The sequence below is a fragment of the Sceloporus occidentalis genome, unplaced genomic scaffold (assembly GCF_023333645.1).
Source record: "Sceloporus occidentalis isolate IW3139 unplaced genomic scaffold, rSceOcc1.0.p SCAF_1, whole genome shotgun sequence".
Lineage (NCBI taxonomy): Eukaryota > Metazoa > Chordata > Lepidosauria > Squamata > Phrynosomatidae > Sceloporus > Sceloporus occidentalis.
The window spans coordinates 10,804,393-10,817,890 of NW_028316981.1; the positions used below are offsets into that span (position 1 = coordinate 10,804,393).

The 13,498-nt window shown below is 43.2% G+C and overlaps 1 protein-coding gene across 1 annotated transcript; it reads right to left on the reverse strand.

The window, feature by feature from the left end:
- Positions 1-536: 536 nt before the first annotated feature.
- LOC149320710 (uncharacterized) lies at positions 537-13,207 on the reverse strand. Its single transcript, XM_089503249.1, has 5 exons — positions 12,222-13,207; positions 8,270-8,363; positions 6,740-6,825; positions 5,254-5,374; positions 537-3,458 (listed from the first exon to the last, which is right to left on the reverse strand). Exons 1-5 carry the CDS (start codon positions 12,624-12,626, stop codon positions 1,504-1,506), a joined length of 2,661 nt encoding a protein of 886 aa, XP_089359375.1. The 5' UTR covers positions 12,627-13,207; the 3' UTR covers positions 537-1,503.
- Between the last annotated feature and the right edge of the window lie 291 nt (positions 13,208-13,498).

Sequence of the window (13,498 nt, forward strand, 5' to 3'; positions counted from 1 at the left end):
TGGATATGTGATCACTCTCAAGGAGGCTTCCTATTGGGGTCCATGCTGTGTTAATCTGTTTTTAACTTTTGGGTTTTTATCATAATTTTATAATAAAATAAAGTTCAAGTGAAATTAGCTTTAATTTTTAAAAATTGTACTGGTAACCAATTTAGCCAATTTTTTTTCTGTGAGCCGGCTTGGGTCCCACTCCAAGAGAAAAGCAGCATATAAATAAAATAAATAAAATTATACAAAAACCATATAATGTCTCCAGAAACCAAGAGGCAGCCTTTAAAAGTACAAAATCATTTTAGGTTCCAACATAAATATTGCTAAAATTCAAAGAACAAGTTCTTGAGACGAATCTCACAGCTCTTTCATTGCCTTCTATGGTCCTCTTCAGTAACTTCTGTAATGTTTATTTTATTAGACTATTTCTATCCTGCCTTATATCAAAAAGATCTAAGGGCAGCTTACAAGTAAAATGAAAACAACAGGTTTTTAAAATAATAATACAGTGTGGTAAATAATACAATGATGATGACAACCCTAGGTTCAGTTCTTCCATACTTTTATTATTTTATTATTATTATTAGGTACTCTCCTAATACCAGTGTTTATATAGTCAAAGTATTTACAGTATTTTACTTTGTGCAATTTCTATGGCCTGATGACAGCACTGAAACCTCAGTGAAAGACATACCAAAACATTATTCTAGTTTCTCCTTTAACTGCATGCTTTAATGCGATCTAAGGATTCACCACTAATTGGAACTTATTTCGTATAACATGTATTTACACATTCTGCTCTCTGTCTTTCATTCTTTCATTTGAAATAAGAAAAGGTTTCCCTGATCTCAAATTCCAAAATCAGAAATGCAATCAGCCTTCCTTATTCAAAGACTTTTTTTATCACAGTTCAACTATTCATGGTTTGAAAATATTCCAAATAAATATAAATTCCAAATAACAAATGTTGCTTTTGCTATTTTATATAACGTATATCATTTTATTATTCCATTGTATTTAATGAGACTTCAGCATCCATGGTTTTCAGTATCCAGAGGGGGTCCTGGAACCAAACCTGTGCGGATACCAAGGGCCACTGTACTCCAAAAACTTTTTCATGTGGCTATGATAGTGATATCTTTGCTTTCTGATGTTTCAGTATACACAAACTTTGTTTCATGCAAAAATTAATAATATTATGTATAAAATTACCTTCAGACTATGTCCATAAGGTGTATCTGAAACGTAAGTGAATTTTGTGTTTAGCCTTGAGTCCCATCTCCAAGGTATCTTATTGAGCATATGCAAACATTCAAAAATCTAAAAAAATCCAAAATCCAAACACTCCCAAGCATTTTGGATAAAGGAGACTCAACCTGTACACTATTCCCACACTCCCAAGCATTTCAACAGTTTTCTCTTTGTGTGACTTTCTTGAGGTCAGGGAAGCTGCTTCCTACTCATCTGTGTCTGTTGTAAGGTGTTGGAAATGACTGAAGTACTTTACACATTTCAAGCATTTAAATGTCGTGTCCTGTGTATGAACTCCTTGATATCACATAAGGGGTCAGCTCCAAATGGAAGAGTTTCCATGCTCATCTCCTCTGTGTGCGTTATTTGATGGCGAGTAAGGTCTGTCTTTCGACTGAAGGACTTTCCACACTCCAGACATGTAAATGGTCTCTCCCCTGTGTGAGTGGCTTGGTGGCGAGTGAGGTCTGTCCTCCAAATGAAGCACTTCCCACACTCCAGGCATTTAAATGGTCTTTCGCCTGTGTGAGTAGCTTGATGGCGAGTGAGGTCAGTCTTCCAAATGTAGCACTTTCCACACTCCAAACATTTAAACGGCCTCTCCCCGGTGTGAGTGATTTCATGACGGGTAAGGTGCGTCTTCCAACTGAAACCCTTCCCACATTCCAAACATTTAAATGGTTTCTCCCCTGTGTGCGACGCTTGATGATTAATCAGGCTTACTTTCCAAATAAAACTTCTTCCACACTCTGAGCATACATATGGCTTCTCCCCTGTGTGCGTTGCTTGATGATTAGTAAGGCTTACCTTCCAACTGAAGCTCTTCCCACAATCTGAGCATTTAAATGGTTTCTCCCCTGTGTGTGATGCTTGATGCGAAATGAGTTGTGTCTTCTCACTGAAGCTCCTGTCACACTCTGAACATTTAAATGGTTTTCCCCCTGTGTGCATTGCTTGATGACGAGTGAGGTGCGTCTTCCAAATGAAGCACTTTCCACACTCCAGACATTTAAACGGTCTCTCTCCTGTGTGAATGGCTTGATGGCGAGTGAGGTGTGTCTTGCGACTAAAGCTCTTCCCACACTCCAAGCATTTAAATAGCTTCTCCCCCGTGTGTGTCGCTTGATGACTAGTGAGGCTTATTTTCCAAATGAAGCTTTTCCCACACTCTGAGCATTGGAACGGTTTCTCCCCTGTGTGTGTTGCTTGGTGACTAGTAAGGCTTATCTTACAAATGAAGCTTTTGTCACAATCTGAGCATTTAAAAGGTCTGTCTCCTGTGTGAGTGGTTTGGTGACGAGTGAGGTGTGTTTTCCGACTGAAGCTTTTGCCACACTCTAGGCATTTAAACGGTTTCTCCCCGCTGTGAGTGGTTTGGTGACGAGTGAGGTGTGTCTTCCGGCTGAAGCTCTTCCCACACTCCAAGCATTTAAATGGTTTCTTTCCTGTGTGCGCTACTTGATGATGAATGAGGTTTATTTTCTGCCTGAAATTTTTCCCGCAGTCCAAGCATTTGAATGGTTTCTCCCCTGTGTGTGTTGCTTGATGACTAGTGAGGCTTATCTTCCAAATGAAGCTCTTTCCACACTCCAAACATTTAAACGGTCTCTCACCTGTGTGAGTGACTTGATGACAAGTGAGGTGCGTCTTCCGACTAAAACTCTTCCCACACTCCAAACATTTAAATGGTTTCTCCCCCGTATGTATTGCTTGATGACTAGTGAGATTTATTTTGCAACTGAAACTTTTTCCACACTCTGAACATTTAAATGGTTTCTCCCCGGTGTGTGTTGCTTGATGACGAGTGAGACACATCTTCCAACTGAATCTCTTTCCACACTCCAGGCACTTAAACAGTTTTGCTTTTGGGTGCATTTTTTCATGGGAATTCACACACTTTGTAAAATTGGTGGTCTTTGCACAGTCACCTCTGAAAGGCTTCTCCTCTGTATGAGTTCTCTGGTTAAGATTAAGGTTTGCTGTATCCCTGAAACTACTCCCACAAGGAAGATATTTACATCCTTCCATCCCTTGATGTGGTGTTTCTTGATGTGAGAGCCCACAAATGTCAGCGCAGTGAAAATCTGAGGCTTTGATCCTGATTAGCTGTTCGGTGTCAGTTTTTGTTTCCTGTTCTTTCATCTGTTCACATCTGGCTCTTTGAAACAAGATCCCACATGGTTCTCCTTCATTCTCATTTTCTTGTCCATCTCCACCTTAAAAGAAGAGAAACAAATGGCCAGTGTTTCAAAGAACTATATAACAAAGGTTGTAAAAGAACTGCATTGGCTACCAATATGCTTCTGATCTGAATTCAAAGTCGTGGTGATAATCTTAAATGGCTCGGGCAAGTTTGTGGATAATCAAAACCACGAGTTCCAAAGCCACGAATTCACAGGGACAACTGTAGTGTGAGAGATGGAAGTAAAAGAGTTTGGGGAGCTGAGTAGCTGACACAGAACTGTGTGCTGAGGAGAAGGGAGTTGGATAAAGAGTGTCTAAAACTTGCCCAAATCTTTGATTATAATGTAACCATGCTGAGGTTAAAGCTAACACATGTTAACATACTTTATTTCTGTATGTTTTTCAATAAAGGTTACTGTGAGTTTTATAGGGGATCACTCTGACTGAATTAATTGTTAGAAGCTGGAAAAGAAAGATAACACTACCTAAAATATTGGAAATGGTTTATGGAGACACCTGGTAATCTGGCCTTTATTCACTTAAAGATATTCTTAAAAGGGCGACAGTAAGGCAAAGTGTCAGTAGTCAGGTACCTCCTGAGATTGGAAGGTAGAATCAACCTAAGTCTTAAAGGTGGTCTTGTCACAAAATCCCTATCCCACTTTTTTCCATGTTATTTCTGCCTCTGGCATCAAATTTTCATGCCTAAGGGTTCAGCTACTTTGGTCCAAAACAGACTGCAGAAATAATCCAGTTTGAGACAACTTTAACTACCCTGGCTCAATGCTAGGGAATTCTGGGAACTGTAGATTTGTGAGACATTTGGCCTTCTCTGTTAGAGAGCTACAATAAACTACAGTTCTCAGAATTCCCTAGCACTGACCCAGGGCCGTTAAAGCGGTCTCAAATTGGATTATTTCTGCAGTCTGTTTTGGCCCTTTGTTAAATGAGATATACTTGTTCTCAGCTCCAGGGGAAAAAAACAAGACAAGATCCACTTTTGTTTGTCACAGTCTCCAGAACCTGCAAAATACTAAATGTCCTAGACAATAAAAAGGATTGGAACAACCCATCTGACAAAGGTTCTAATCCTAAAAAATCCATCAACCAACTAGGCTGGAAGATGATGATCCAGACTGTTTTAATACATTAAGGAGAGCTCTGACCTTATTTTTAAGGTAAACTAATTTGATTAGTTTACCTTAATATTTTTACCTAAAATACCGAAATATTTTACTTAAATATTCTTTTTCCAGTTTCAAACAATTCAGTCAGTCAGAGTAAACCACTATAAAACAAACAGTAAGTTTTGACAGAGGCCATCATGGTGTAGTGGTTTGAGTGTTGGACTGCAACTCTGGAGACCAGGGTTCAATTCCCAGTTCAGCCATAAAACCTCCTAGGTGACCTTGGGCAAGTCACACTCTCTCAGCCACAACAGGATGGCCATGGCAAACCTCCTTGGAAGAAACCTACCAAGAAAATCCCTTGATAGGGTCACCTTAGGGTTGCCAAAAGTCAGAAATGACTTAAAGGCACACAACAACAACAACAACAATTTGATCAAATCAAAGACACAGCCGTGTTCGTCTAGAAGATCAGTACGCCAAGAGATCTTCTAGAACCTTTTAGTCTAACCAAAAGAAAGAAGTTGGCACCATGAGCTTTCGTAGACTTAAGTCTACTTCCTCACATTTAGGAAGAGTCTACTTCCTCAGTCTAGGAAAGCTCATGCTACCAGCTTCTTTCTTTCAGTTAGTCCCAAAAGTACAAGAAGATCCCTTTGCACATTGATCTGATCAGCCACAAGAAAAGAGGAATCCTTACGCAGAGAGGACACAACCTCCAAATTCTCCATCATCACATTCCAATGAAGAGCTCTTTGGCCTGGACCGAGAAGGGTCCACTCCTCCTCAGTGAAGTCCACAGCCACCTCTTTGAAGGTCACCTTAGAAAAAGAAACAAACATACTATCACTGATCAGAAAATGCCAATCCCAATCAGAAAAGAGAACACCACAATCTAGGGATGTGCAAAAGAATTTAAATTTTTACACAATTACTATCACAAGAAAGGATGAAGAAAAAAAGTGAAAGAAAACAGAACAAAACACACACACAAACCAAAGACCTATGGAAATTATAAGTACATATGGTTATTCGTAGCTTTGTCACTACTGATACAGCTATTTTCTTCTCCCAATAATCTATCCTCTTTAATTATCACCATCCAAAATCACTCACTTTCCCCCTTTCTCCTCCAAAACTTGAGAAAACTGTCATCAACAACTTTTCTCTAATCAAATCAAACATTAAATCAATTTTTACAATAATTATCAACTCCAATGTCCATGCCTGCTCCTTGAACAATGTTTTTGTATTTCCTTTCTTTTTTTCTTTTTAATTGTTACAGGTTTTACTGTTTTTCTTTTTAAACTTATACTGTTTGCGTCTCCCTTATCCAGCATTCCCAATCTGAAATACTCCAAAACCCAGAACTTTTTTTCATGGGCGGCTGAGATAGTTCCTGACATTTGCTTTCTGGTGGTTCGGTGTACACAAACTTTGTTTCATGTACAAGATTATTAAACATATTGTATAAAACTACCTTCAGGTTATGTGTGTAATGTGTATATGAAACATAAATGCATTTTGTGCTTAGACTTGGATCCCATCTCCAAGATATGGCATTTTGTACGTACAGTGGTCCCTCCACATTCACTGGGGTTAGGGATGAAGGACAACAATGAATGTGGGAAAACCACAAATAAAGAAATGCTATTCTTTTTACCAAAGAGAACACCTCTCTAGGAATCTCCAGGTCCTCCAGTGCAATTCCACGGTCAGCATCTGCGAGAGGTTGATCATAGAATCATGTTGGAGGACTTACATATGCCCACAGAAGTGTTTTCTCTAGGAACTTCTATTCTCCAGCACAACTTTATGGTCAACATCTGGCACAGTTGCACTGGAGGACCTAGAGATTCCTAGAGAGAACATATTAATCAAAAATGCATGTAATGAAATCCGCAAAAGTGAAAACTGCAAATATGGGAGGCTGGCCAACTGCATATGCAAATACAGGTTTTCAAAATCCTTAAAAATCCAGACTCCAAAACACTTATCCCACACGTTTTCAACAAGGGACTCAACCTGCAATAAAAATACTGTTTTGAAAAATGGCTATCATAAGCTCCTTAATGGTAAACTCTGAAAGAAGCGAGCGAGCGAGAGAAAGACTGTCATGGTGAGGGAAATGTGCATGGGCAGCCAGCTTTCCTTCTTCTTAACCCACCAGGAATCCTGCCCCCTACCTGATCCAGTCTTGAAGAAGCTGCCCTGAGTCCATCGTAATGGAGAGATGTGGTTGTACATACTGGCCATATCTTTCTATCAACTCCTGTGAGAAACAGAAAATAGAGTATTGTTTCCCATTCTCTGTTTTTGATTCAGGTCTTTCTATAGTCACATAACATACAGACAAATCTCTGGAAACAACAACAGAGTTAAATTCACGCCAAGGTTGACAAAGGTACAAAATATATTTGAATCAATGTATGGCAAGCAAGCAAGCATTTCAGGGAGAACTAAATGGCTAAATGGAAAGTTAACTGAACTTGAGGAAAAAGAAACAAAACCTGGGTGAGAAGGGAATGGAATGGAAGTGTAAGAGAAAGACTGGGGAAGAGAGTTGTATGGGAAGAAAAAAGCATGGTGTTGTCTGGATTGGGGGCATTTCCTGCTTCCAACCTGACAAACTGCTTTTTTTTAAATATGTTTATATAACCTGACAAACTATTTTTAAATGTCACCAGGGAGAGAAATGAGTTACCTATATCAACCTTGGATTCAGTCTGAAATGGAGAAAAATAATGGCTCAAAGAGATGACTGAGCCCTGGGAGTACTCAGTGGGCAGGGGATGCTGATGGACACTTCTGAGTGGAAGCAGGAGGTGGGATGGGGGAGAGAAAGGGGAAAGAAAACAGAGAGTACATCTACACTGTAGAAATAATGCAGTTTGACACCATTTTAAGTGCTATAGCTCCATCCTCTTGAATCCTGGTATTTGTAGCTTTTGGAATCCTGGGATTTGAAGCCATGAATGTTAAAGTGGTGTCAAACTGCATCAATTTCTACTGTGCAGATGCACTCTGAGAGGCTGGAATCTTTAACAGAGCCATTCAGCACTGCCACATTTTGTTGAAGGTCCCTGCCAGCTTCTCATATTTATTGTCAATTTTTAACCAAGGTCAATGCTCAAAGCAGTTTTCTCCTGAAAACCACACAAGGCAACACCATTTGTGTGCTTCCAGTGAATCAAGGGGATGGAGGTGAGGTTTTCTGCCTCTTGCAGTTGGTAATCCAGTACAGGCTCCCAACTCCTCTTTGCACAAAGAGATGGCAGAAGCTGTGGGTAGATTCTGGGGCTGCCTGGTGGTCAGGACTTGTTGTGTCCCTACAAGTAGCTCCTTACTTATGGCAACCCTTAGGCAAACCTATCAGAAGGGTTTTTGGCCACTGCTTTCCTCTAAAGCTGAGAGAGTGTAACTTGCCCAAGGTCCCCCAGTGGGTTTCCATGGCAGAGCAAGAATTTGAACCTGGTCTCTCAAAGTCCTAGTCCAACACACAAACCAGTGTACCCCATTGGCTCTTGATGTTCAAGATATCAATCCACAAAAACAACCCTTCCATTGGTCTTTTCTCCCTTAAACACATGCCATTTCAATGTGCTGGTGAGGATACCTAAAACTGTTAAAAACACCGCAAACCACACAGACCAGGTATTTTAGGTATACCCAAGAGGAGGAGGCCAAGATGAAAAGTCCTCCCCCTTTCCCCTTACCCTTTGAGCGGTGTACTCCGTCCCCATCTTGCTTGATCCACTTGATCACGGAAGAAGACTTCTCCACTTCAACCATCTCTTCCTCAAGCCATGCCTGCACCAGAATAAAGTATAGGAAAGCAAGAGGAGAATTAGACAAAAAAAAAAAAAAAAAAGGAAGGTGACAATTGTCCACTTGTGCCATCTCTACTTTGGATGGTTCCCAGAAAAAAATGAGGTAATTGGTCTAGAGTTTTGTTGTTGCTGAATGCCCTCATGTCTACTTCAACTCATGGCAACCCTATCCTAAGGTTTTCTTAGCAAGGTATTCTTCAACTGAAGTTTGCCATTGTCTTCCTCTGAAGCTGAGAGAGTGTGATTTGCCCATGGTCACCCAGTGAGTGAGCTTTCATGGCTGAATCAGGATTTGGACCCTGGTCTCCCAGAGTCCTAGCCCAACATTCAAGGCACAGGATCGGTCTGGAATTCTACAACAATATTCTTATTTATTTATTTCCCTAACTTACATCTCACTTTTCTGCAGAACTGGTACTCCAGGTGGGTTACAGCAATTAGAACAAGTACAAACCAAAACACAAAGATGAAAGTATTACCCCCCCAAAAAAAAACAACAACCCATAAAACGTTTTAAAAAATTAAAATTAACCACTTATAACGTACGCAGTGGGCCTTTGGTATCCACTGGGGTTGGGTTCCAGGACTCTCTTTGGATACTAAAATCCATGGATGCTGAAGTCTCATTATATACAATGGCATAGTAAAATTTTGTACTTTTTATAAAATGGCAAAATCAAAATTTGCTTTCTGGATTAAAAAATATATATGTATTTTCAAGCTGTGGATGGGCGAATCCGTGGATTCAGAATCTTGGGATACAGAGGGCTGACTGCAGATTTAAAGGCAAAAATAAAAGGCCATTATTAAAAGCCCTTTCACTCAATAGCCAGAATGCTGCTGGAATAAAACAAACTTTCACATGTTGATAGAAAGATGACAAGGACAGAACAAAATCTGACCTCCCTTGGAAAAGAGCTCCAGGAGGCAGCCACTGAGAAGGCCCTCATGAAGTCTCAGAAGATATGCCACAGAGAGAAGCAGGATCTCTAGATCCAGACACGCTGATATGGGAGAATATGGTCCCTCAGACAGCTCCCTAAACCGCTCCTCATTTGGGACCAGTCCCTCAAACAGCTCCCAGAATACCTGAATGCTGGCCAAGCTGGCCAAGGCTTCTCAGAGTTGAAGTTCAAAACAGTTGAAGGCCTAAAGATTTGGACTCATTAGACTACCATAGGCTTCAGCCCTGTATGGCTTTATACCAGGGGTAGGCAACCTTTTTGAGCCGGGGGCCGGGTTGCTGTCCCTCAGACAACTGGGGGGGAGCCAAAAAATAAGTAATTAAATTTTTTTTTAAAAAAATTACTTAAATAAATAAAATATAAAAAAACAATTCCTACATACACTGCGCACATCATATTTTGAAGTAAAAACCAAACCAGTCGTTATGCAACCTCTCTCTTTTTTTCTTTTCTCTTTTCTGCAGCCTTGCAGTTCTGCAAAAGCAAACCCCCTCCCGCCTCTTCTGCACACAAGACTTTATTAGGAAGGAAAGGGTTTGAAAAATTAACTACTACTTCTTTCCTTCTTTCCTTTTTTTTTTTGCCTTGGGCATGTCACACTCTCTCAGCCTCAGAGGATAGCAATGGCATCCCCACCCCCTCTGAAGAAAACTGCCCAGAAAAACCCCACAGAAGCCATAACAACTTGGAAGGCACACACAGCAACAAATCCAAACTTTGCCCGGGGGGGGGGGAGTCACACTTTCTCAGCCTCAAGGGAAGGCAATGGCAAACCACCACCACCTCTGAAAAAACTTTGCAAAGGATCGTTTCATAATAAGTCAGGAAAACGACTTGAAGGCACACAACAACAACCACACCTCCCAGCCTTTGTATCTTGAAGGCATGAGGGCACAGATGGCAGAAATGGACTTCCCTTTCTGGCCAAACACCCCCCCCCCCCCATACACACACACACAATTCCAAAACACACACTGAGCACATTTGGGCATTTCACATGGCTTTACTTAACATGGCAATCTCTTGCATATTTAATCAGAGGCTTATTGCAGAACCAAACTCTTTGGGTTTCACACTGAACATGGTTTAACATGGCTATGCATATATTGAACATGTCCAAGTGGTTTCACAAGAAGTGGATTTGCTGTTTCAGGTTTCTTGCACCAACTATACTTCTCAGAAGTGTGTACTTGGTCAAGGGACTTTGGTTTTTCTTCACTGCGCATGAGTTTGTAAAAATCACAGCAACTTACATTGGCCTTGCCTCAGAGGCTTGCTGATATCAATATCACCATTAAAGAACCAAAAACACAGAAAAGGCAGTTTGGAAAGTCACACTCTCTCGGCTTCTGAAACAGTGCCTGCATGCCTCTGAAGCTGACTCATATCATCATCATCACCATCATCATCATCATCACACTATCATTGTCAAAACAAGGGAGACTTGTTAGCATTAAAAGCACCAAAAATAAACATTTAAAAAACCCCTTGTAGCCAGAGGCCTCTGGCCACTCACCACCTCCTCCTCCTCTTCCCCCCTCCTCCTCCTCCTGCTCCCCCCTCCTCCATGCCCTGCGCCGGGCCTGGGGGCCGGGCCGAAGGAGGAGGCAGAGGATTGCCGGCGGCCCCTGGGAGCAGCAATCGGCGGCAGGGCCGGGTCCCACCATCTCCGTGGGCCGTATCCGGCCCGTGGGCCGTACATTGCCGACCCCTGGCTTTATACTGTATGTCATAACCAGCTGAGATATGCCTGGAATTGCACTGGCAACCAGTTTAGCTGTAGCACCAAGGCAGCGTAATCATTCCTGCAACCACCCATAGTTGACAATCTGGCTGCAGCTTTTCAGACCTGCTGAAGTTTCTGAATATTATTCAAAGGCAGCCCCATGCACAGCAGCATATCATGGATATCCAAACAGCATATAACTTAAGCTGCATCCGCACTGTAGTAATAAAAGCAGCTTGACACCACTTTAACTGCCATGGCTTAATGATATGGAATTCTGGGAATCGTAATTCGTTGTGACACCAGGGCAATCTGACAGTGAAGGCTAAATGTCACTTAACTACAGTTCCCAGAATTCCATAGTAAGGAGGCATGGCAGTTAAAGTGGTGTCAAACTGGATCAGTTCTGCAGTTCAGATGCAGACTCAGGCATGCATTATGATGGTAAGATCGCAACTTTAGTCACTGCTCTATTAGCTGCAAAAGAGCACTCCTGGCCACCATTGAAACCAGAGTATCCAGGCTCAGGGCCAAATGCAGGAGTTCACGAAGACATAGAGAGTGTGCAGGCTGCCCCCAGCTGCACAAGATTGGGGCCGAGGCAACCACAATGCCACAGCTCTGATCTGGCCTTTCCAGGGCGCAATAGCTGTGGCTTTAAGGCACTTCTATGGTGCTGCGTTGTATAGACGCAGTGCCAGAGAAGCAGCGTGATGCTGCACGCCGTGTGGAGCAGCGTGCAGCACACCACCCTGGGGGCAGAGTTGGGGTGTGCATCATGTGGACACTACACCCCGACTTCACCCCAAGACCGGCCTTTATGGTCGGTGTGCATAGCCCCTTTGTCTTTAGGCGGAGTATCATCCTACCCAGCACAGACCGAAACCCTATTTTTCTCATCAGTCTTTTCGCTAATCAGGTGTCCCTCTTTCTTGTCTGTATCAATGCTCAAATTGTTCAAGAATGTTCATTATCCTGCAATATCTATCTACTCATCCATCCCTGGTCAGAGAATCATAGAGCTGGAAGAGACCCCAAGGGCAATCCAGTCCAACCCCATTCTGCCATGCAGGAAGACACCATCAAAGCACTCCTCAGAGGTGGCCATCCAGCCTGCCTTGAAATGACCACACTGAAACACTCTCACCTGCTGCTTTTCCTGTTTCATCTCCTCCGTGTGACTCAAAAGGAAACCCTCTGCCAGGGCCACTGCTTGGCAGGTGGACTCCGCTCCACACTCTCGCACCCAGCTCTCTATCTCTGGGGGAAGGACGACCAGGAACTGCTCCAGGATCACCAGGTCTAGGATCTGTGCCTTGGTGTGTCTCTCTGGTTTCAGCCACAGACGGCAGAGTGCGTGGAGCTGGTTACAAACATCTCGAGGCCCCACAGACTCTTGGTAGCCAAACTCTCTGAAATGCTGACGCTGTGCATCTGGAGCAAGGCCATCCTCCCGCAGGCTTTTCTCCATGGTTTTCCCAAAGAAATCTCCTCTGTACTTAGCTTGAACAGTGTGAAAGCCATCAGGGTAGGCTGAGTCCTGCTCTTCCATCTTTGATCTGTTTTCTCATGTAGTTTCCAAAGCAGCCAAGGGAGTCTCCTTGGTTCCGAGGGTCTTGCAGGGTTTTTTTTTTTTTTGGGGGGGGGTCTCCCTGTTGATCCTGGGTTCTTGTAGTGTCCTTGGTTCTGAGGGTCTTCCAGTTCTGACCTGGAGGGTTCTCCCCCTTGGTCCTGAGGGTCTTGCAGTCTCCTTGCTCTTAGGCGTCTCCCTTTGGTTTTGGTGGTGTTACAGTCCTGGGGGTCTTGTAGTCTCCTTGCTTCTGAGGATCTTCCAACTCTGGGGGAGATCTCCCTCTTGGTCCTAGGAGACTTGCAACCTCCTTGGTCCTGGGGAGTGTATTTCAGTTTTGATACTGGGGGGGGGGGGGGTCTTGCAGTTTTGAGAGGTGTCTCTCTCTTAGTCCTGGGGGTCTTGTAGTCTCCTGGCAGGGTCTGCCCTTTGGTCCTGGGGGTCTTGCAGTTTGGGGGGTGTCTCTCTCTTGGTTCTGGGGGGGTCTTGTAGTCACCTTGGATCTGAGGGTCTTCCAGCTCTGGGAGGTCTCCCTTTGGTCCTTGGGAGAGGTCTGGCAGCCTCCTTGGTCCTGGGGGGGGGGGTCTTGCAGTTTTGGAGGCCTCTCTCTTGATCCTGGGGGTGGTTCTGGGGGTCTTGTAGTTCTGGGGAGGGGATCCTCTTCTTTAACTCAAGAGGCAGGAAGAGAAGAAGCCCCCCTTCCTCTCCCTCCACAAAACAGGGGTTCAGGGGGATTGGGGCAGGAGGGCCGCTCTAGGAAACAGAAAGCCAATTCTCTATCGTCAGAGGCGTCGGCCCCGCCCCTTCCGGCCATGTGTGCAGACAGATGTTCTTCCTAGGAAGCAGGAGGGGCG

What these genes read in the sequence shown, in the direction of transcription:
- LOC149320710 (XM_089503249.1), bottom strand. Translation starts at nt 12,626, where the DNA reads ATGGAAGAGCAGGACTCAGCCTACCCTGATGGCTTTCACACTGTTCAA. An exon ending in TGAAACAGGAAAAGCAGCAG is followed by an intron (nt 8,364 to 12,221) that starts GTGAGAGTGTTT and finishes ATTCTGGTGCAG; the next exon opens with GCATGGCTTGAGGAAGAGAT. An exon ending in CTTCTTCAAGACTGGATCAG is followed by an intron (nt 5,375 to 6,739) that starts GTAGGGGGCAGG and finishes TCTTTTTCTAAG; the next exon opens with GTGACCTTCAAAGAGGTGGC.